Source organism: Salvelinus alpinus, chromosome 2 (assembly GCF_045679555.1).
Source record: "Salvelinus alpinus chromosome 2, SLU_Salpinus.1, whole genome shotgun sequence".
Taxonomy (NCBI): Eukaryota; Metazoa; Chordata; class Actinopteri; order Salmoniformes; family Salmonidae; genus Salvelinus; species Salvelinus alpinus.
This window is the reverse complement of record NC_092087.1, coordinates 99,961,095-99,986,698: the sequence shown is the minus strand read 5'-3', so window position 1 is coordinate 99,986,698 and position 25,604 is coordinate 99,961,095. Positions and strand designations below refer to the sequence as shown.

Genomic DNA, 25,604 nt, shown 5'->3' with positions numbered 1-25,604 from the left:
ACCAGGGGTACTCAACTCTTAGCCAACGAGGTCTGGAGCCTGTTGGTTTGCTGTTCTGCCTGATAATTATTTGCACACACCTGGTGTCCCAGGTCTAAATCAGTCCTTTATTAGAGGGGCACAATGAAACAACTATACTATACAAAAATAGACCCATTAAAAACCACATCCAGTCATAGTCCAGGGCGGAACATTCTTCGACAGGATTCCTAAGTCTCAAAGAGCGTTCAGCTGCGCTTACAATGATGCAAATTGTCTCTGATTTCTTCTCCGTTTATGCTGTGCAGTTTATGACTATTGCAATAAATTATACAGTCCACCTTTTTAACATGATCTATATCAGGATCCCTTGGTTGCCGAGAAACACTCACTGGTGTAGGCTCTACTACCATTGCGTCTTCAACGCCACTCGATCCTTCCACTTTTCCTTGTTCACCACGGTAACCCACTCGTTCTCACTCTCTGTGTTCTCATCTTCACCCGACCCACCATTAGTTTCAAACAGAACATCGGTTTCCCCCATCTTCCTTCAGTGGAAGCCTTCAAAATAAGACCAGAATGAGTTATGCATTCTACTCTGTGACAGAATGAGTTATGCATTCTACTCTGTGACAGAATGAGTTATGCATTCTACTCTGTGACAGAATGAGTTATGCATTCTACTCTGTGACAGAATGAGTTATGCATTCTACTCTGTGACAGAATGAGTTATGCATTCTACTCTGTGACAGAGTGAGTTATGCATTCTACTCTGACAGAATGAGTTATGCATTCTACTCAGTGACATAATGAGTTATGCATTCTACTCTGTGACAGAATGAGTTATGCATTCTACTCTGTGACAGAATGAGTTATGCATTCTACTCTGTGACAGAATGAGTTATGCATTCTACTCTGTGACAGAATGAGTTATGCATTCTACTCTGTGACAGAATGAGTTATGCATTCTACTCTGTGACAGAATGAGTTATGCATTCTACTCTGTGACAGAATGAGTTATGCATTCTACTCTGTGACAGAATGAGTTATGCATTCTACTCTGTGACAGAATGAGTTATGCATTCTACTCAGTGACAGAATGAGTTATGCATTCTACTCAGTGACAGAGTGAGTTATGCATTCTACTCTGTGACATAATGAGTTATGCATTCTACTCTGTGACAGAGTGAGTTATAAATGCACTAGCAGACAGTAGAAGCTAGCTCTCTATTGAATGACAGAACCATGTTAACAACAATCACCGGTTTATTAGGTGGACATGATAAAGACAACACAAGGCATCATGTGATTCAGATCGGAAGCAGCAATACAGGTCAAACACAGTGAGTTTACGTCCAAAATGACAAACTAATAATCCCTGTAGAAGGTTTTGCCAGGACCCATGGCGTGCCCATAGTGCACACTACATAAGGAATAGGGTGCCCATAGTGCACACTACATAGGGAATAGGGTGCACACTACATAGGGAATAGGGTGCACACTACATAGGGAATAGGGTGCCCATAGTGCACACTACATAAGGAATAGGGTGCCCATAGTGCACACTACATAGGGAATAGGGTGCCCATAGTGCACACTACATAGGGAATAGGGTGCCCATAGTGCACACTACATAAGGAATAGGGTGCCCATAGTGCACACTACATAGGGAATAGGGTGCACACTACATAGGGAATAGGGTGCACACTACATAGGGAATAGGGTGCCCATAGTGCACACTACATAAGGAATAGGGTGCCCATAGTGCACACTACATAGGGAATAGGGTGCCCATAGTGCACACTACATAAGGAATAGGGTGCCCATAGTGCACACTACATAGGGAATAGGGTGCACACTACATAGGGAATAGGGTGCACACTACATAGGGAATAGGGTGCCCATAGTGCACACTACATAAGGAATAGGGTGCCCATAGTGCACACTACATAGGGAATAGGGTGCCCATAGTGCACACTACATAGGGAATAGGGTGCCCATAGTGCACACTACATAAGGAATAGGGTGCCCATAGTGCACACTACATAAGGAATAGGGTGCCCATAGTGCACACTACATAAGGAATAGGGTGCCCATAGTGCACACTACATAAGGAATAGGGTGCCCATAGTGCACACTACATAGGGAATAGGGTGCACACTACATAGGGAATAGGGTGCACACTACATAGGGAATAGGGTGCCCATAGTGCACACTACAGTTGGGCAAAAAAGTATTTAGTCAGCCACCAATTGTGCAAGTTCTCCCACTTAAAAAGATGAGAGAGGCCTGTAATTTTCATCATAGGTACACTTCAACTATGACAGACAAAATGAGAAGAAAAAAATCCAGAAAATCACATTGTAGGATTTTTAATGAATTTATTTGCAAATTATGGTGGAAAATAAGTATTTGGTCAATAACAAAAGTTTATCTCAATACTTTGTTATATACCCTTTGTTGGCAATGACAGAGGTCAAACGTTTTCTGTAAGTCTTCACAAGGTTTTCACACACTGTTGCTGGTATTTTGGCCCATTCCTCCATGCAGATCTCCTCTAGAGCATTCATGTTTTGGGGCTGTTGCTGGGCAACACGGACTTTCAACTCCCTCCAAAGATTTTCTATGGGGTTGAGATCTGGAGACTGGCTAGGCCACTCCAGGACCTTGAAATGCTTCTTACAAAGCCACTCCTTCGTTGCCCGGGCGGTGTGTTTGGGATCATTGTCATGCTGAAAGACCCAGCCACGTTTCATCTTCAATGCCCTTGCTGATGGAAGGAGGTTTTCACTCAAAATCTCACGATACATGGCCCCATTCATTCTTTCCTTTACACGGATCAGTCGTCCTGGTCCCTTTGCAGAAAAACAGCCCCAAAGCAAGCATGATGTTTCCACCCCCATGCTTCACAGTAGGTATGGTGTTCTTTGGATGCAACTCAGCATTCTTTGTCCTCCAAACACGACGAGTTGAGTTTTTACCAAAAAGTTCTATTTTGGTTTCATCTGACCATATGACATTCTCCCAATCTTCTTCTGGATCATCCAAATGCTCTCTAGCAAACTTCAGACGGGCCTGGACATGTACTGGCTTAAGCAGGGGGACACGTCTGGCACTGCAGGATTTGAGTCCCTGGCGGCGTAGTGTGTTACTGATGGTAGGCTTTGTTACTTTGGTCCCAGCTCTCTGCAGGTCATTCACTAGGTCCCCCCGTGTGGTTCTGGGATTTTTGCCCACCGTTCTTGTGATCATTTTGACCCCACGGGGTGAGATCTTGCGTGGAGCCCCAGATCGAGGGAGATTATCAGTGGTCTTGTATGTCTTCCATTTCCTAATAATTGCTCCCACAGTTGATTTCTTCAAACCAAGCTGCTTACCTATTGCAGATTCAGTCTTCCCAGCCTGGTGCAGGTCTACAATTTTGTTTCTGGTGTCCTTTGACAGCTCTTTGGTCTTGGCCATAGTGGAGTTTGGAGTGTGACTGTTTGAGGTTGTGGACAGGTGTCTTTTATACTGATAAGTTCAAACAGGTGCCATTAATACAGGTAACGAGTGGAGGACAGAGGAGCCTCTTAAAGAAGAAGTTACAGGTCTGTGAGAGCCAGAAATCTTGCTTGTTTGTAGGTGACCAAATACTTGTCCCTGGCGGCGTAGTGTGTTACTGATGGTAGGCTTTGTTACTTTGGTCCCAGCTCTCTGCAGGTCATTCACTAGGTCCCCCCGTGTGGTTCTGGGATTTTTGCCCACCGTTCTTGTGATCATTTTGACCCCACGGGGTGAGATCTTGCGTGGAGCCCCAGATCGAGGGAGATTATCAGTGGTCTTGTATGTCTTCCATTTCCTAATAATTGCTCCCACAGTTGATTTCTTCAAACCAAGCTGCTTACCTATTGCAGATTCAGTCTTCCCAGCCTGGTGCAGGTCTACAATTTTGTTTCTGGTGTCCTTTGACAGCTCTTTGGTCTTGGCCATAGTGGAGTTTGGAGTGTGACTGTTTGAGGTTGTGGACAGGTGTCTTTTATACTGATAAGTTCAAACAGGTGCCATTAATACAGGTAACGAGTGGAGGACAGAGGAGCCTCTTAAAGAAGAAGTTACAGGTCTGTGAGAGCCAGAAATCTTGCTTGTTTGTAGGTGACCAAATACTTATTTTCCACCATAATTTGCAAATGAATTCATAAAATATCCTACAATGTAATTTTCTGGATTTTTTAAAATAATTTTGTCTGTCATAGTTGAAGTGTACCTATGATGAAAATTACAGGCCTCTCTCATCTTTTTAAGTGGGAGAACTTGCACAATTGGTGGCTGACTAAATACTTTTTTGCCCCACTGTACATAGGGAATAGGGTGCACACTACATAGGGAATAGGGTGCCCAGAGTGCACACTACATAGGGAATAGGGTGTCCATAGTGCACACTACATAGGGAATAGGGTGTCATTTCACATTTCCTGTGTTTTACCTTCAATTCGTTGCCTGGGTACAAAACCCTGTCCAGCCTGTACTGAATGAAACATATCGAACACTCGTAAGTAGACTCATCTCTTTATTTAAAAATAACTTAATACTCTCGTAGCCTATAGCTGTCTTTGTTAGTCAAGTTGCAGCACTCCTGGGCTACAGCACACAAAGATGGTAAAACATGGTATCGCAGGCCAAGTGTTGCCAAAAATCTGTTAACTTTCCCAAAATGTCCCGTTTGGAAGATTCCCGAAATCCGGAGGGAATAAGCAAGAAATCCAGAATCCTCCAACCAGGATTTCAGGGAATCTTGGGAAGGTACTGGATTTTTGCAACCCTATGCAGGTAGCATCGGGTTGTGGGCATGGTCACTGAGTGCTGCTGACCCCTGTTTGACCTCCAGGAAACACAGACCATCGCCATGGGAACTGAAAAAGCAAACCGACAGCATATTAGAATCCACCTCTCTCTCTATAGAAAACAACAGCCCCCTGAGTTCCCTCTCTCTATAGGAAACAACAGCCCCCTGAGTTCCCTCTCTCTATAGGAAACAACAGCCCCCTGAGTTCCCTCTCTCTATAGGAAACAACAGCCCCCTGAGTTCCCTCTCTCTATAGGAAACAACAGCCCCCTGAGTTCCCTCTCTCTATAGGAAACAACAGCCCCCTGAGTTCCCTCTCTCTATGGGAAACAACAGCCCCCTGAGTTCCCTCTCTCTATGGGAAACAACAGCCCCCTGAGTTCCCTCTCTATAGGAAACAACAGCCCCCTGAGTTCCCTCTCTCTATAGAAAACAACAGCCCCCTGAGTTCCCTCTCTCTATAGAAAACAACAGCCTCCTGAGTTCCCTCTCTCTATAGGAAACAACAGCCCCCTGAGTTCCCTCTCTCTATAGGAGACAACAGCCCCCTGAGTTCCCTCTCTATATAGGAAACAACAGCCCCCTGAGTTCCCTCTCTCTATAGGAAACAACAGCCCCCTGAGTTCCCTCTCTCTATAGGAAACAACAGCCCCCTGAGTTCCCTCTCTATATAGGAAAAAACAGCCCCCTGAGTTCCCTCTCTCTATAGAAAACAACAGCCTCCTGAGTTCCCTCTCTCTATAGGAAACAACAGCCCCCTGAGTTCCCTCTCTCTATAGGAAACAGCAGCCCCCTGAGTTCCCTCTCTATAGGAAACAACAGCCCCCTGAGTTCCCTCTCTCTATAGGAAACAACAGCCCCCTGAGTTCCCTCTCTATATAGGAAACAACAGCCCCCTGAGTTCCCTCTCTCTATAGAAAACAACAGCCTCCTGAGTTCCCTCTCTCTATAGGAAACAACAGCCCCCTGAGTTCCCTCTCTATATAGGAAACAACAGCCCCCTGAGTTCCCTCTCTCTATAGGAAACAACAGCCCCCTGAGTTCCCTCTCTCTATAGGAAACAACAGCCCCCTGAGTTCCCTCTCTCTATAGGAAACAACAGCCCCCTGAGTCCCCTCTCTCTATAGGAAACAGCAGCCGCCTGAGTTCCCTCTCTCTATAGGAAACAACAGCCCCCTGAGTTCCCTCTCTCTATAGGAAACAACAGACCCCTGAGTTCCCTCTCTCTATAGGAAACAACAGACCCCTGAGTTCCCTCTCTATAGGAAACAACAGCCCCCTGAGTTCCCTCTCTCTATAGGAACCAACAGCCCCCTGAGTTCCCTCTCTCTATAGAAAACAACAGCCCCCTGAGTTCCCTCTCTCTATGGGAAACAACAGCCCCCTGAGTTCCCTCTCTATATAGGAAACAACAGCCCCCTGAGTTCTCTCTCTCTATAGAAAACAACAGCCCCCTGAGTTCTCTCTCTCTATAGAAAACAACAGCCCCCTGAGTTCCCTCTCTCTATAGGAAACAACAGCCCCCTGAGTTCCCTCTCTCTATAGGAAACAACAGCCCCCTGAGTTCCCTCTCTCTATAGGAAACAACAGCCCCCTGAGTTCCCTCTCTCTATAGGAAACAACAGCCCCCTGAGTTCCCTCTCTCTATAGGAAACAACAGCCCCCTGAGTTCCCTCTCTCTATAGGGAACAACAGCCCCCTGAGTTCCCTCTCTATAGGAAACAACAGCCCCCTGAGTTCCCTCTCTCTATAGGAAACAACAGCCCACTGAGTTCCCTCTCTCTATAGGAAACAACAGCCCCCTGAGTTCCCCCTCTCTATAGGAAACAGCACCCTGAGTTCCCTCTCTCTATAGGAAACAGCCCCCTGAGTTCCCTCTCTCTATAGGAAACAACAGCCCCCTGAGTTCCCTCTCTATAGGAAACAACAGCCCCCTGAGTTCCCTCTCTCTATAGGAAACAGCCCCCTGAGTTCCCTCTCTCTATAGGAAACAGCCCCCTGAGTTCCCTCTCTCTATAGGAAACAACAGCCCCCTGAGTTCCCTCTCTCTATAGGAAACAGCCCCCTGAGTTCCCTCTCTCTATAGAAAACAGCCCCCTGAGTTCCCTCTCTCTATAGGAAACAACAGCCCCCTGAGTTCCCTCTCTCTATAGGAAACAACAGCCCCCTGAGTTCCCTCTCTCTATGGGAAACAACAGCCCCCTGAGTTCCCTCTCTCTATGGGAAACAACAGCCCCCTGAGTTCCCTCTCTATAGGAAACAACAGCCCCCTGAGTTCCCTCTCTCTATAGAAAACAACAGCCCCCTGAGTTCCCTCTCTCTATAGAAAACAACAGCCTCCTGAGTTCCCTCTCTCTATAGGAAACAACAGCCCCCTGAGTTCCCTCTCTCTATGAGACAACAGCCCCCTGAGTTCCCTCTCTATATAGGAAACAACAGCCCCCTGAGTTCCCTCTCTCTATAGGAAACAACAGCCCCAGGAGTTCCCTCTCTCTATAGGAAACAACAGCCCCCTGAGTTCCCTCTCTATATAGGAAAAAACAGCCCCCTGAGTTCCCTCTCTCTATAGAAAACAACAGCCTCCTGAGTTCCCTCTCTCTATAGGAAACAGCAGCCCCCTGAGTTCCCTCTCTCTATAGGAAACAGCAGCCCCCTGAGTTCCCTCTCTATAGGAAACAACAGCCCCCTGAGTTCCCTCTCTCTATAGGAAACAACAGCCCCCTGAGTTCCCTCTCTATATAGGAAACAACAGCCCCCTGAGTTCCCTCTCTCTATAGAAAACAACAGCCTCCTGAGTTCCCTCTCTCTATAGGAAACAACAGCCCCCTGAGTTCCCTCTCTATATAGGAAACAACAGCCCCCTGAGTTCCCTCTCTCTATAGGAAACAACAGCCCCCTGAGTTCCCTCTCTCTATAGGAAACAACAGCCCCCTGAGTTCCCTCTCTCTATAGGAAACAACAGCCCCCTGAGTCCCCTCTCTCTATAGGAAACAGCAGCCGCCTGAGTTCCCTCTCTCTATAGGAAACAACAGCCCCCTGAGTTCCCTCTCTCTATAGGAAACAACAGACCCCTGAGTTCCCTCTCTCTATAGGAAACAACAGACCCCTGAGTTCCCTCTCTATAGGAAACAACAGCCCCCTGAGTTCCCTCTCTCTATAGGAACCAACAGCCCCCTGAGTTCCCTCTCTCTATAGAAAACAACAGCCCCCTGAGTTCCCTCTCTCTATGGGAAACAACAGCCCCCTGAGTTCCCTCTCTATATAGGAAACAACAGCCCCCTGAGTTCTCTCTCTCTATAGAAAACAACAGCCCCCTGAGTTCTCTCTCTCTATAGAAAACAACAGCCCCCTGAGTTCCCTCTCTCTATAGGAAACAACAGCCCCCTGAGTTCCCTCTCTCTATAGGAAACAACAGCCCCCTGAGTTCCCTCTCTCTATAGGAAACAACAGCCCCCTGAGTTCCCTCTCTCTATAGGAAACAACAGCCCCCTGAGTTCCCTCTCTCTATAGGAAACAACAGCCCCCTGAGTTCCCTCTCTCTATAGGGAACAACAGCCCCCTGAGTTCCCTCTCTATAGGAAACAACAGCCCCCTGAGTTCCCTCTCTCTATAGGAAACAACAGCCCACTGAGTTCCCTCTCTCTATAGGAAACAACAGCCCCCTGAGTTCCCCCTCTCTATAGGAAACAGCCCCCTGAGTTCCCTCTCTCTATAGGAAACAACAGCCCCCTGAGTTCCCTCTCTATAGGAAACAACAGCACCCTGAGTTCCCTCTCTCTATAGGAAACAACAGCCCCCTGAGTTCCCTCTCTATAGGAAACAACAGCCCCCTGAGTTCCCTCTCTCTATAGGAAACAACAGCCCACTGAGTTCCCTCTCTCTATAGGAAACAACAGCCCCCTGAGTTCCCCCTCTCTATAGGAAACAGCCCCCTGAGTTCCCTCTCTCTATAGGAGACAACAGCCCCCTGAGTTCCCTCTCTCTATAGGAAACAACAGCCCCCTGAGTTCCCCCTCTCTATAGGAAACAGCCCCCTGAGTTCCCTCTCTCTATAGGAAACAACAGCCCCCTGAGTTCCCTCTCTATAGGAAACAACAGCACCCTGAGTTCCCTCTCTCTATAGGAAACAGCCCCCTGAGTTCCCTCTCTCTATAGGAAACAACAGCCCCCTGAGTTCCCTCTCTATAGGAAACAACAGCCCCCTGAGTTCCCTCTCTATAGGAAACAACAGCCCCCTGAGTTCCCTCTCTCTATAGGAAACAGCCCCCTGAGTTCCCTCTCTCTATAGGAAACAACAGCCCCCTGAGTTCCCTCTCTCTATAGGAAACAACAGCCCCCTGAGTCCCCTCTCTCTATAGGAAACAGCAGCCGCCTGAGTTCCCTCTCTCTATAGGAAACAACAGCCCCCTGAGTTCCCTCTCTCTATAGGAAACAACAGACCCCTGAGTTCCCTCTCTCTATAGGAAACAACAGACCCCTGAGTTCCCTCTCTATAGGAAACAACAGCCCCCTGAGTTCCCTCTCTCTATAGGAACCAACAGCCCCCTGAGTTCCCTCTCTCTATAGAAAACAACAGCCCCCTGAGTTCCCTCTCTCTATGGGAAACAACAGCCCCCTGAGTTCCCTCTCTATATAGGAAACAACAGCCCCCTGAGTTCTCTCTCTCTATAGAAAACAACAGCCCCCTGAGTTCTCTCTCTCTATAGAAAACAACAGCCCCCTGAGTTCCCTCTCTCTATAGGAAACAACAGCCCCCTGAGTTCCCTCTCTCTATAGGAAACAACAGCCCCCTGAGTTCCCTCTCTCTATAGGAAACAACAGCCCCCTGAGTTCCCTCTCTCTATAGGAAACAACAGCCCCCTGAGTTCCCTCTCTCTATAGGAAACAACAGCCCCCTGAGTTCCCTCTCTCTATAGGGAACAACAGCCCCCTGAGTTCCCTCTCTATAGGAAACAACAGCCCCCTGAGTTCCCTCTCTCTATAGGAAACAACAGCCCACTGAGTTCCCTCTCTCTATAGGAAACAACAGCCCCCTGAGTTCCCCCTCTCTATAGGAAACAGCCCCCTGAGTTCCCTCTCTCTATAGGAAACAACAGCCCCCTGAGTTCCCTCTCTATAGGAAACAACAGCACCCTGAGTTCCCTCTCTCTATAGGAAACAGCCCCCTGAGTTCCCTCTCTCTATAGGAAACAACAGCCCCCTGAGTTCCCTCTCTATAGGAAACAACAGCCCCCTGAGTTCCCTCTCTATAGGAAACAACAGCCCCCTGAGTTCCCTCTCTCTATAGGAAACAGCCCCCTGAGTTCCCTCTCTCTATAGGAAACAACAGCCCCCTGAGTTCCCTCTCTCTATAGGAAACAGCCCCCTGAGTTCCCTCTCTCTATAGAAAACAGCCCCCTGAGTTCCCTCTCTCTATAGGAAACAGCCCATCCTGTGAAAACCCCTTTCCTCACCAGGGGTTGTCTTCACTAGGAACCCATTGGAAGCAAAGGTACAAAACAGGGAGGGACTACCATAACTAAACATCGTCCAAAAGGAGACACTAGTTTTTTGGTTTTGCAAAACGTTTTGCTACGCTGTACACTGGTGGATACACCTCTGGTGTCCTAATATGACTTTACCCCGATCTCAAATCAACCCCTAAGCCCAGATCTGAGATGAGTTGACAGGTGTAAGAAGTCTGGTAATAGCTCCACATTGACCTCTGATAGGCTAGGTGATATCAACATATTGCTCATACCAATTGAATCCTTTCAGATCTCCACAAGTGCATAGGTGATGATTTGTGATTGGGCCAGTGTCTTTTCTCACCTGTTGTGACCAGGCAGCAGAACGATGCTGAGGGTGTTGTCAGGTAGAGATCTGAACAGCTTCCCCACGCGCCGGTCCAACTTCCTCATCACACACGCCACTTCCTGTTCCTCTCTTCCAGTTTCCTGTGACGACTCGTCCAGTGTCTCTCTGTCGGACCCAGTCGTCGTCATAGTAACCCAGGAGCACAGGTGGGGCGGAGTCAAGGCTCTGCGAGTGCTCACCTTCCTGTCCCAGAGTTCCACAGGTGAGCTGAGGACCGCGTCCACAGTGTCAGGACTATCAAACTCTGGAAAAATGTACACATTGTACACATTTTAATATGATGATTAACAAACAAATTAATTGCATTTTAAAATCATACTTTATATTTCAAACAGCTAAAATTAGACCCAGGTCATTGATGCTGGGCGGCAGGTAGCCTAGCGGTTAGAGTATTGGGCCAGTGACCTAAAAGGTTGCTGGTTCGAATCCCTGAGCCAACAAGGGTAAGTTGCTCCGGATAAGAGCGTCTGCTAAATGACTAAAATGCAGAGAAAAAAAGTATTGGTACAAGTGAAGCTTTGACTCACTTAAGAAAGCATGTCTCCTGCGTTTCTGCTTTGCAGGTAGAATTACGCCCTGAACCGTTCCGTACTGTCCGAAGGCCTCGCGGAGGTCCTCTTCACAGAGTCCGGCAGTCTTAGCATGTAGCCTCGCTACAACATTGGCTTCGGCTGCTATCTCTGCCAGCATAGTTTTCGCTTTGAGCAGGGTTCCATTGACTTCAGCTGAGAGCTCTGCTAGCTTAGCAAATTTAGCTTTAGCATGTAGCCCAGGTTCATTCGCTTCAGCTAGCTTAGCTTTAGCATTTAGAAAAGTTCCATTGACTTTCTCTAAGAGCCCTGAATGGTTCGCCTTAGCTGGGAGTGCTGCTATGTTAGCATTTAGCCCAGAGCCATTGACTTCAGCTGCTGCTTTAGCTTTTAGCCCATTGACTTTGGCTGCAAACTGTGCTGTTTTAGCATTAGCTTTTAGCCCTGCGGCGTAGATCACGTTAGCATTTAGCGGGTCATCCTGCAGGGAACTCAGAAAGACGTCCAGATCCAGGGTGGACTCCTTTACAGGTCTCTGGACCTGACAGGTAGGAGAGAGATATAACACACATTAGATTTACACTCAGAAAGAGCATGAGCAACAAGACAGAAGGGTGAATTACTGGAATCAAAGGTCAAAGGTCAGAGGGAGAAATTAGAATGAGAATATGAAAAAAAGAGCGAGAGAGTGGGGAGACAGAAGTGTGAAAGAGACACAGGCAGGGCAGAAAGCGATAGAGATTGAGAGAGACAGAAAGCGAAAAAAGAGAGGCAGAAAGACCAGACAGTTACATGGAGAGAGAAATGTAGACAGAGTAAGACTGGTAGATAAACAGGAAACAAGAGACAGAGGGACAGATCCAGACCTTGACGATGTGTCCGCTGTGTAGCAGTGTTCCGTTGAGCATCTCTACAGCCAGCGCAGCTCCCTCCAGCAGCTCAAACTCTACCTCTGCATGCACCTGCCGAGTCATCAAAGGGTCAAAGGTCAAACTCACATTTATGAAGCACATATACTCATAGGAAAGTAATCTTGGATCACCGGTCACCAACTCTGGTTCTCATCGAGACTTTGATTAGTGGAATCAGGTGTTCGTGCCGGTCCGCTGAGGCGGATGCTAAGCTACTGTTTCACTAGCACAGACTGGAATATGGTCCACCAGCACAGACTGGAATATGGTCCACTAGCACAGACTGGAATAAGGTTCACTAGCACAGACTGGAATATGGTTCACCAGCACAGACTGGAATATGGTTCACTAGCACAGACTGGAATATGGTTCACCAGCACAGACTGGAATATGGTTCACCAGCACAGACTGGAATATGGTTCACCAGCACAGACTGGAATATGGTTCACCAGCACAGACTGGAATATGGTTCACCAGCACAGACTGGAATATGGTTCACCAGCACAGACTGGAATATGGTTCACCAGCACAGACTGGAATATGGTTCACCAGCACAGACTGGAATATGGTTCACTAGCACAGACTGGAATATGGTTCACTAGCACAGACTGGAATATGGTTCACCAGCACAGACTGGAATATGTTCACTAGCACAGACTGGAATATGGTTCACCAGCACAGACTGGAATATGGTTCACTAGCACAGACTGGAATATGGTTCACAGCACAGACTGGAATATGGTTCACTAGCACAGACTGGAATATGGTCCACTAGCACAGACTGGAATATGATTCACTAGCACAGACTGGAATATGGTTCACCAGCACAGACTGGAATATGGTTCACCAGCACAGACTGGAATATGGTTCACCAGCACAGACTGGAATATGGTTCACCAGCACAGACTGGAATATGGTTCACCAGCACAGACTGGAATATGGTTCACCAGCACAGACTGGAATATGGTTCACCAGCACAGACTGGAATATGGTTCACTAGCACAGACTGGAATATGGTTCACCAGCACAGACTGGAATATGGTTCACCAGCACAGACTGGAATATGGTTCACCAGCACAGACTGGAATATGGTTCACTAGCACAGACTGGAATATGGTTCACTAGCACAGACTGGAATATGGTTCACCAGCACAGACTGGAATATGGTTCACCAGCACAGACTGGAATATGGTTCACCAGCACAGACTGGAATATGGTTCACTAGCACAGACTGGAATATGGTTCACTAGCACAGACTGGAATATGGTTCACCAGCACAGACTGGAATATGGTTCACCAGCACAGACTGGAATATGGTTCACCAGCACAGACTGGAATATGGTTCACTAGTACAGACTGGAATATGGTTCACTAGCACAGACTGGAATATGGTTCACCAGCACAGACTGGAATATGGTTCACCAGCACAGACTGGAATATGGTCCACTAGCACAGACTGGAATATGATTCACTAGCACAGACTGGAATATGGTTCACCAGCACAGACTGGAATATGGTTCACCAGCACAGACTGGAATATGGTTCACTAGTACAGACTGGAATATGGTTCACTAGCACAGACTGGAATATGGTTCACCAGCACAGACTGGAATATGGTTCACTAGCACAGACTGGAATATGGTTCACTAGCACAGACTGGAATATGGTTCACCAGCACAGACTGGAATATGGTTCACCAGCACAGACTGGAATATGGTTCAGGATTCATCCAATAACACTGAGGAGTTTAGCACATCGGTCACCGGCTCCATTAATAAGCGCATCGATGACGACGTCGTCTCCACAATGACCGTACGTACGTACATACCCCAACCAGAAGCCATGGATTATAGGCAACATCCGCATTGAGCTGAAGGCTAGAGCTGCCGCTTTCAAGGAGCGGGACATTAATCCGGAGGCTTATAAGAAATGCCGCTACAACATCCGACGAGCCATCAAACAGGCAAACGTCGATAAGATCGAATCCTCTGATGCTTGAGGGATGTGACAGGGCTTGCAAACTATCACAGATTACAAAGCCAAACCCAGCCACGAGCTGCCCAGCAACACAAGCTTACCAGACAAGCTAAAATACTTTTATGCTCACTTTGAACCATGCATGAGAGCACCAGCTGTTCCGGACAACTGTGTGATCACGCTCTCCGTAGCCGATGTGAGTAAGACGTTGAAATAGGTTAACATTCGCACGGCCGCAGGGCCAGACGGAATACCAGGACGCATACTCGGCGCATGCGCTGACCATCTGGCAGGTGTCGTCACTGACACTTTCAACCTAACCTGGTCTGTAATACCAACTTGTTTCAAGCAGACCACCATTGTCCCCGTGCCCAAAACACGGGGTCCACACACACCAACACAGTTGTGACGAGGGCACGACAGCGCCTCTTCCCCCTCAGGAGGCTGAGAAGATTTGGCCTCAGATCCTCAGGTCTACAGCTGCACCATTGAGAGCATCATGTATTGACCCTCTGGGAAGAATAAACTTGGTTTGAACTTTCAGATTGTCCAATGAGTTTTATACTCTGAAAATTAGAACCAAAACAGCACACACTACATATACCCAGACACACACTCACTCACACCCCAGTACACACTACATATGCCCACACACTCACACCCCAGTACACACTACATATGCCCACACACTCACACCCCAGTACACACTACATATGCCCACACACTCACACCCCAGTACACACTACATATGCCCACACACTCACACCCCAGTACACACTACATATGCCCACACACTCACACCCCAGTACACACTACATATGCCCACACACTCACACCCCAGTACATACTACATATGCCCACACACTCACACCCCAGTACACACTACATATGCCCACACACTCACACCCCAGTACACACTACATATGCCCACACACTCACACCCCAGTACACACTACATATGCCCACACACTCACACCCCAGTACACACTACATATGCCCACACACTCACACCCCAGTACACACTACATATGCCCACACACTCACACCCCAGTACACACTACATATGCCCACACACTCACACCCCAGTACACACTACATATGCCCACACACTCACACCCCAGTACACACTACATATGCCCACACACTCACACCCCAGTACACACTACATATGCCCAGACACACACTACATACGCCCAGACACACACTACATATGCCCAGACACACACACACACACCCAGTATACACTACATACGCCCAGACACACACTCACACCCCAGTACACACTACATACGCCCAAACACACACCCAGTATACACTACATACACCCAGACACACACTCACACCCCAGTACACACTACATACGCCCAAACACACACTCACACCCCAGTACACACTACATACGCCCAAACACAGTAAAAGTGCAATATGTGCCATGTAAAAAAGCTAATGTTTGAGTTCCTTGCTCAGAACATGAGAACATATGAAAGCTGGTGGTTCCTTTTAACATGAGTCTTCAATATTAGAAGGGTAAAAATATTGGCTTTCAGCCTATCAGCATTCAGGGCTCAAACCACCCAGTTTATAATATTCGTTATTCACTGAGTATATTATTCCTTGTGTCACTTTTTCTATATATATAACATGTTAATCTTTAACTCTGCTTTGTTGGAAAAGGACCCATAAGTCAGCATTTCACTATTAATCTACACCTGTTGTTTACAAAGCATGTGACAAATAACATATGATTTGGATGGAGCAAAAGCCTGTTGCCATTGGCGATCCCTGGGCCTGTACTCATAAAGCATCTCTGAGAAGGAGTGCTGATCTAGGATCATCTTTGCCTTTTAGGTTGTAATGAATGGACAAGGGGGACCTGATCCTAGATCAGCTCTACTGTGGTAATGAATGGACAAGGGTGACCTGATCCTAGATCAGCTCTACTGTGGTAATGAATGGACAAGGGGGACCTGATCCTAGATCAGCTCTACTGTGGTAATGAATGGACAAGGGGGACCTGATCCTAGATCAGTACTACTGTGGTAATGAATGGACAAGGGGGACCAGATCCTAGATCAGCTCTACTGTGGTAATGAATGGACAAGGGGGACCTGATCCTAGATCAGCACTACTGTGGTAATGAATGGACAAGGGTGACCTGATCCTAGATCAGCACTACTGTGGTAATTAATGGACAAGGGGGACCAGATCCTAGATCAGCTCTACTGTGGTAATGAATGGACAAGGGGGACCTGATCCTAGATCAGCTCTACTGTGGTAATGAATGGACAAGGGTGACCTGATCCTAGATCAGCTCTACTGTGGTAATGAATGGACAAGGGTGACCTGATCCTAGATCAGCTCTACTGTGGTAATGAATGGACAAGGGTGACCTGATCCTAGATCAGCGCTACTGTGGTAATGAATGGACAAGGGGGACCTGATCCTAGATCAGCACTACTGTGGTAATGAATGGACAAGAGGGACCTGATCCTAGATCAGCACTACTGTGGTAATGAATGGACAAGAGGGACCTGATCCTAGATCAGCACTACTGTGGTAATGAATGGACAAGGGGGACCTGATCCTAGATCAGCTCTACTGTGGTAATGAATGGACAAGGGTGACCTGATCCTAGATCAGCACTACTGTGGTAATGAATGGACAAGGGGGACCTGATCCTAGATCAGCTCTACTGTGGTAATGAATGGACAAGGGTGACCTGATCCTAGATCAGCTCTACTGTGGTAATGAATGGACAAGGGGGACCTGATCCTAGATCAGCTCTACTGTGGTAATGAATGGACAAGGGGGACCTGATCCTAGATCAGCTCTACTGTGGTAATGAATGGACAAGGGGGACCTGATCCTAGATCAGCTCTACTGTGGTAATGAATGGACAAGGGGGGCCTGATCCTAGATCAGCACTACTGTGGTAATGGACAAGGGGGACCTGATCCTAGATCAGCTCTACTGTGGTAATGAATGGACAAGGGGGACCTGATCCTAGATCAGCTCTACTGTGGTAATGAATGGACAAGGGGGACCTGATCCTAGATCAGCTCTACTGTGGTAATGAATGGACAAGGGTGACCTGATCCTAGATCAGCTCTACTGTGGTAATGAATGGACAAGGGGGACCTGATCCTAGATCAGCTCTACTGTGGTAATGAATGGACAAGAGGGACCTGATCCTAGATCAGCACTACTGTGGTAATGAATGGACAAGGGGGACCTGATCCTAGATCAGCTCTACTGTGGTAATGGACAAGGGGGACCTGATCCTAGATCAGCTCTACTGTGGTAATGAATGGACAAGGGGGACCTGATCCTAGATCAGCTCTACTGTGGTAATGAATGGACAAGGGGGACCTGATCCTAGATCAGCTCTACTGTGGTAGAGTGAACTGTGAACTCCCTCACGACGCCAGGTCAGCGGAGTCAATCACCACCTTCCGGAGACACCTGAAACCCCACCTCTTTAAGGAATACCTAGGATAGGATAAAGTAATCCTTCTAACCCCCCCCCCTTAAAAGAGTTAGATGCACTATTGTAAAGTGGTTGTTCCACTGGATATCATAAGGTGAATGCACCAATTTGTAAGTCGCTCTGGATAAGAGCGTCTGCTAAATGACTTAAATGTAAAATGTAAATGTGGTAATGAATGGACAAGGGGGACCTGATCCTAGATCAGCACCACTGTGGTAATGAATGGACAAGGGGGACCTGATCCTAGATCAGCACCACTGTGGTAATGAATGGACAAGGGGGACCTGATCCTAGATCAGCACTACTGTGGTAATGAATGGACAAGGGGGACCTGATCCTAGATCAGCACTACTGTGGTAATGAATGGACAAGGGGGACCTGATCCTAGATCAGCACCACTGAGAGACCGCTTTATGGCTTCTTATATTAGGTCACGTACCCTCTGAGTAGCGTTCAACAGCCTGACGGCTCGTACGTTTCCACAGCTGCTGAACAGCCTCCTCACGTCCCTCTCTGTGTAGTCGCTAGGCAACGGCCCTGCAAACACCACACACATCTCTCTCAGACGCTGAGACATCTGGAACACAGACAGGACAAGCACATACAAAGTTCCTTTAGACAGATATGACATCAACACGTATACAGTTAGCGCCCCCTATTGGAATATAAAGTCATTACATCCAACAGGACTGGTTCAGTATACAGTTAGCGCCCCCTATTGGAATATAAAGTCATTACATCCAACAGGACTGGTTCAGTATACAGTTAGCGCCCCCTATTGGAATATAAAGGCATTAGATCCAACAGGACTAGTTCAGTATACAGTTAGCGCCCCCTATTGGAATATAAAGGCATTAGATCCAACAGGACTAGTTCAGTATACAGTTAGCGCCCCCTATTGGAATATAAAGTCATAACATCCAACAGGACTAGTTCAGTATACAGTTAGCGCCCCCTATTGGAATATAAAGTCATTACATCCAACAGGACTAGTTCAGTATACAGTTAGCGCCCCCTATTGGAATATAAAGTCATTACATCCAACAGGACTGGTTCAGTATACAGTTAGCGCCCCCTATTGGAATATAAAGTCATTACATCCAACAGGACTGGTTCAGTATACAGTTAGCGCCCCCTATTGGAATATAAAGTCATTACATCCAACAGGACCAGTTCAGTATACAGTTAGCGCCCCCTATTGGAATATAAAGTCATAACATCCAACAGGACTAGTTCAGTATACAGTTAGCGCCCCCTATTGGAATATAAAGGCATTAGATCCAACAGGACTAGTTCAGTATACAGTTAGCGCCCCCTATTGGAATATAAAGGCATTAGATCCAACAGGACTAGTTCAGTATACAGTTAGCGCCCCCTATTGGAATATAAAGGCATTAGATCCAACAGGACTAGTTCAGTATACAGTTAGCGCCCCCTATTGGAATATAAAGGCATTACATCCAACAGGACCAGTTCAGTATACAGTTAGCGCCCCCTATTGGAATATAAAGACATTAGATCCAACAGGACTAGTTCAGTATACAGTTAGCGCCCCCTATTGGAATATAAAGTCATAACATCCAACAGGACCAGTTCAGTATACAGTTAGCGCCCCCTATTGGAATATAAAGTCATTACATCCAACAGGACTAGTTCAGTATACAGTTAGCGCCCCCTATTGGAATATAAAGTCATAACATCCAACAGGACCAGTTCAGTATACAGTTAGCGCCCCCTATTGGAATATAAAGTCATTACATCCAACAGGACTAGTTCAGTATACAGTTAGCGCCCCCTATTGGAATATAAAGTCATTACATCCAACAGGACCAGTTCAGTATACAGTTAGCGCCCCCTATTGGAATATAAAGGCATTAGATCCAACAGGACTAGTTCAGTATACAGTTAGCGCCCCCTATTGGAATATAAAGGCATTAGATCCAACAATTCAGTATACAGTTAGCGCCCCCTATTGGGATATAAAGTCATTACATCCAACAGGACTAGTTCAGTATACAGTTAGCGCCCCCTATTGGAATATAAAGGCATTAGATCCAACAGGACTAGTTCAGTATACAGTTAGCGCCCCCTATTGGAATATAAAGGCATTAGATCCAACAGGACTAGTTCAGTATACAGTTAGCGCCCCCTATTGGAATATAAAGTCATAACATCCAACAGGACTAGTTCAGTATACAGTTAGCGCCCCCTATTGGAATATAAAGGCATTACATCCAACAGGACCAGTTCAGTATACAGTTAGCGCCCCCTATTGGAATATAAAGTCATTACATCCAACAGGACTAGTTCAGTATACAGTTAGCGCCCCCTATTGGAATACAAAGTCATTACATCCAACAGGACCAGTTCAGTATACAGTTAGCGCCCCCTATTGGAATATAAAGGCATTAGATCCAACAGGACTAGTTCAGTATACAGTTAGCGCCCCCTATTGGAATATAAAGACATTACATCCAACAATTCAGTATACAGTTAGCACCCCCTATTGGGATATAAAGTCATTACATCCAACAGGACTAGTTCAGTATACAGTTAGCGCCCCCTATTGGAATATAAAGTCATTACATCCAACAGGACTAGTTCAGTATACAGTTAGCGCCCCCTATTGGAATATAAAGTCATTACATCCAACAGGACTAGTTCAGTATACAGTTAGCGCCCCCTATTGGAATATAAAGTCATAACATCCAACAGGACCAGTTCAGTATACAGTTAGCGCCCCCTATTGGAATATAAAGACATTACATCCAACAATTCAGTATACAGTTAGCGCCCCCTATTGGGATATAAAGTCATTACATCCAACAGGACTAGTTCAGTATACAGTTAGCGCCCCCTAATGGAATATAAAGTCATAACATCCAACAGGACTAGTTCAGTATACAGTTAGCGCCCCCTATTGGAATATAAAGTCATTACATCCAACAGGACTAGTTCAGTATACAGTTAGCGCCCCCTATTGGAATATAAAGTCATAACATCCAACAGGACCAGTTCAGTATACAGTTAGCGCCCCCTATTGGAATATAAAGTCATAACATCCAACAGGACCAGTTCAGTATACAGTTAGCGCCCCCTATTGGAATATAAAGTCATAACATCCAACAGGACCAGTTCAGTATACAGTTAGCGCCCCCTATTGGAACATAAAGTCATTACATCCAACAGGACTAGTTCAGTATACAGTTAGCGCCCCCTATTGGAATATAAAGTCATAACATCCAACAGGACTAGTTCAGTATATAGTTAGCATCTATTGGAATATAAAGTCATAACATCCAACAGGACTAGTTCAGTATACAGTTAGCGCCCCCTATTGGAATATAAAGTCATTACATCCAACAGGACTAGTTCAGTATACAGTTAGCGCCCCCTATTGGAATATAAAGTCATTACATCCAACAGGACTAGTTCAGTATATAGTTAGCGCCCCCTATTGGAATATAAAGTCATTACATCCAACAGGACTAGTTCAGTATACAGTTAGCGCCCCCTATTGGAATATAAAGACATTACATCCAACAGGACTAGTTCAGTATACAGTTAGCGCCCCCTATTGGAATATAAAGACATTACATCCAACAGGACAAGTTCAGTATACAGTTAGCGCCCCCTATTGGAATATAAAGTCATTACATCCAACAGGACTAGTTCAGTATACAGTTAGCGCCCCCTATTGGAATATAAAGGCATTAGATCCAACAGGACTAGTTCAGTATACAGTTAGCGCCCCCTATTGGAATATAAAGGCATTAGATCCAACAGGACTAGTTCAGTATACAGTTAGCGCCCCCTATTGGAATATAAAGGCATTAGATCCAACAGGACTAGTTCAGTATACAGTTAGCGCCCCCTATTGGAATATAAAGTCATAACATCCAACAGGACTAGTTCAGTATACAGTTAGCGCCCCCTATTGGAATATAAAGTCATTACATCCAACAGGACTAGTTCAGTATACAGTTAGCGCCCCCTATTGGAATATAAAGTCATTACATCCAACAGGACTGGTTCAGTATACAGTTAGCGCCCCCTATTGGAATATAAAGTCATTACATCCAACAGGACTGGTTCAGTATACAGTTAGCGCCCCCTATTGGAATATAAAGTCATTACATCCAACAGGACCAGTTCAGTATACAGTTAGCGCCCCCTATTGGAATATAAAGTCATAACATCCAACAGGACTAGTTCAGTATACAGTTAGCGCCCCCTATTGGAATATAAAGGCATTAGATCCAACAGGACTAGTTCAGTATACAGTTAGCGCCCCCTATTGGAATATAAAGGCATTAGATCCAACAGGACTAGTTCAGTATACAGTTAGCGCCCCCTATTGGAATATAAAGGCATTAGATCCAACAGGACTAGTTCAGTATACAGTTAGCGCCCCCTATTGGAATATAAAGGCATTACATCCAACAGGACCAGTTCAGTATACAGTTAGCGCCCCCTATTGGAATATAAAGGCATTACATCCAACAGGACCAGTTCAGTATACAGTTAGCGCCCCCTATTGGAATATAAAGACATTAGATCCAACAGGACTAGTTCAGTATACAGTTAGCGCCCCCTATTGGAATATAAAGTCATAACATCCAACAGGACCAGTTCAGTATACAGTTAGCGCCCCCTATTGGAATATAAAGTCATTACATCCAACAGGACTAGTTCAGTATACAGTTAGCGCCCCCTATTGGAATATAAAGTCATAACATCCAACAGGACCAGTTCAGTATACAGTTAGCGCCCCCTATTGGAATATAAAGTCATTACATCCAACAGGACTAGTTCAGTATACAGTTAGCGCCCCCTATTGGAATATAAAGTCATTACATCCAACAGGACCAGTTCAGTATACAGTTAGCGCCCCCTATTGGAATATAAAGGCATTAGATCCAACAGGACTAGTTCAGTATACAGTTAGCGCCCCCTATTGGAATATAAAGGCATTAGATCCAACAATTCAGTATACAGTTAGCGCCCCCTATTGGGATATAAAGTCATTACATCCAACAGGACTAGTTCAGTATACAGTTAGCGCCCCCTATTGGAATATAAAGGCATTAGATCCAACAGGACTAGTTCAGTATACAGTTAGCGCCCCCTATTGGAATATAAAGGCATTAGATCCAACAGGACTAGTTCAGTATACAGTTAGCGCCCCCTATTGGAATATAAAGTCATAACATCCAACAGGACTAGTTCAGTATACAGTTAGCGCCCCCTATTGGAATATAAAGGCATTACATCCAACAGGACCAGTTCAGTATACAGTTAGCGCCCCCTATTGGAACATAAAGTCATTACATCCAACAGGACTAGTTCAGTATACAGTTAGCGCCCCCTATTGGAATATAAAGTCATAACATCCAACAGGACTAGTTCAGTATATAGTTAGCATCTATTGGAATATAAAGTCATAACATCCAACAGGACTAGTTCAGTATACAGTTAGCGCCCCCTATTGGAATATAAAGTCATTACATCCAACAGGACTAGTTCAGTATACAGTTAGCGCCCCCTATTGGAATATAAAGTCATTACATCCAACAGGACTAGTTCAGTATATAGTTAGCGCCCCCTATTGGAATATAAAGTCATTACATCCAACAGGACTAGTTCAGTATACAGTTAGCGCCCCCTATTGGAATATAAAGACATTACATCCAACAGGACTAGTTCAGTATACAGTTAGCGCCCCCTATTGGAATATAAAGACATTACATCCAACAGGACAAGTTCAGTATACAGTTAGCGCCCCCTATTGGAATATAAAGTCATTACATCCAACAGGACTAGTTCAGTATACAGTTAGCGCCCCCTATTGGAATATAAAGGCATTAGATCCAACAGGACTAGTTCAGTATACAGTTAGCGCCCCCTATTGGAATATAAAGGCATTAGATCCAACAGGACTAGTTCAGTATACAGTTAGCGCCCCCTATTGGAATATAAAGGCATTAGATCCAACAGGACTAGTTCAGTATACAGTTAGCGCCCCCTATTGGAATATAAAGTCATAACATCCAACAGGACTAGTTCAGTATACAGTTAGCGCCCCCTATTGGAATATAAAGTCATTACATCCAACAGGACTAGTTCAGTATACAGTTAGCGCCCCCTATTGGAATATAAAGTCATTACATCCAACAGGACTGGTTCAGTATACAGTTAGCGCCCCCTATTGGAATATAAAGCCATTACATCCAACAGGACTGGTTCAGTATACAGTTAGCGCCCCCTATTGGAATATAAAGTCATTACATCCAACAGGACCAGTTCAGTATACAGTTAGCGCCCCCTATTGGAATATAAAGTCATAACATCCAACAGGACTAGTTCAGTATACAGTTAGCGCCCCCTATTGGAATATAAAGGCATTAGATCCAACAGGACTAGTTCAGTATACAGTTAGCGCCCCCTATTGGAATATAAAGGCATTAGATCCAACAGGACTAGTTCAGTATACAGTTAGCGCCCCCTATTGGAATATAAAGACATTACATCCAACAATTCAGTATACAGTTAGCGCCCCCTATTGGGATATAAAGTCATTACATCCAACAGGACTAGTTCAGTATACAGTTAGCGCCCCCTATTGGAATATAAAGTCATAACATCCAACAGGACTAGTTCAGTATACAGTTAGCGCCCCCTATTGGAATATAAAGTCATTACATCCAACAGGACTAGTTCAGTATACAGTTAGCGCCCCCTATTGGAATATAAAGTCATAACATCCAACAGGACCAGTTCAGTATACAGTTAGCGCCCCCTATTGGAATATAAAGTCATAACATCCAACAGGACCAGTTCAGTATACAGTTAGCGCCCCCTATTGGAATATAAAGTCATAACATCCAACAGGACCAGTTCAGTATACAGTTAGCGCCCCCTATTGGAACATAAAGTCATTACATCCAACAGGACTAGTTCAGTATACAGTTAGCGCCCCCTATTGGAATATAAAGTCATAACATCCAACAGGACTAGTTCAGTATATAGTTAGCATCTATTGGAATATAAAGTCATAACATCCAACAGGACTAGTTCAGTATACAGTTAGCGCCCCCTATTGGAATATAAAGTCATTACATCCAACAGGACTAGTTCAGTATACAGTTAGCGCCCCCTATTGGAATATAAAGTCATTACATCCAACAGGACTAGTTCAGTATATAGTTAGCGCCCCCTATTGGAATATAAAGTCATTACATCCAACAGGACTAGTTCAGTATACAGTTAGCGCCCCCTATTGGAATATAAAGACATTACATCCAACAGGACTAGTTCAGTATACAGTTAGCGCCCCCTATTGGAATATAAAGACATTACATCCAACAGGACAAGTTCAGTATACAGTTAGCGCCCCCTATTGGAATATAAAGTCATTACATCCAACAGGACTAGTTCAGTATACAGTTAGCGCCCCCTATTGGAATATAAAGGCATTACATCCAACAGGACTAGTTCAGTATACAGTTAGCGCCCCCTATTGGAATATAAAGTCATTACATCCAACAGGACTAGTTCAGTATACAGTTAGCGCCCCCTATTGGAATATAAAGTCATTACATCCAACAGGACTGGTTCAGTATACAGTTAGCGCCCCCTATTGGAATATAAAGTCATAACATCCAACAGGACTAGTTCAGCATACAGTTAGCGCCCCCTATTGGAATATAAAGTCATAACATCCAACAGGACTAGTTCAGCATACAGTTAGCGCCCCCTATTGGAATATAAAGTCATTACATCCAACAGGACTGGTTCAGTATACAGTTAGCGCCCCCTATTGGAATATAAAGTCATTACATCCAACAGGACTGGTTCAGTATACAGTTAGCGCCCCCTATTGGAATATAAAGTCATTACATCCAACAGGACTGGTTCAGTATACAGTTAGCGCCCCCTATTGGAATATAAAGTCATTACATCCAACAGGACTAGTTCAGTATACAGTTAGCGCCCCCTATTGGAATATAAAGGCATTAGATCCAACAGGACTAGTTCAG

The 25,604-nt window shown here is 45.5% G+C and overlaps 1 protein-coding gene across 2 annotated transcripts; it reads right to left on the bottom strand.

Annotated features, from left to right (window-relative positions):
* Positions 1 to 88: 88 nt before the first annotated feature.
* LOC139546331 (RNA exonuclease 5-like) lies at positions 89 to 18,161 on the bottom strand. Of its 2 annotated transcripts, none has more exons than XM_071354620.1 (5): positions 18,005 to 18,161; positions 12,057 to 12,152; positions 11,188 to 11,731; positions 10,616 to 10,904; positions 89 to 540 (listed from the first exon to the last, which is right to left on the bottom strand). In XM_071354620.1, the coding sequence occupies exons 1-5, from the start codon at positions 18,140 to 18,142 to the stop codon at positions 498 to 500; spliced, it is 1,110 nt and encodes a 369-aa protein (XP_071210721.1). In that variant the 5' UTR covers positions 18,143 to 18,161; the 3' UTR covers positions 89 to 497. The 2 variants fall into 2 exon arrangements, with proteins under 2 accessions (XP_071210721.1, XP_071210712.1); XM_071354611.1 differs by lacking the exon at positions 89 to 540 and adding an exon at positions 4,516 to 4,871 and having other exon boundaries at positions 18,005 to 18,160.
* Positions 18,162 to 25,604: the final 7,443 nt, after the last annotated feature.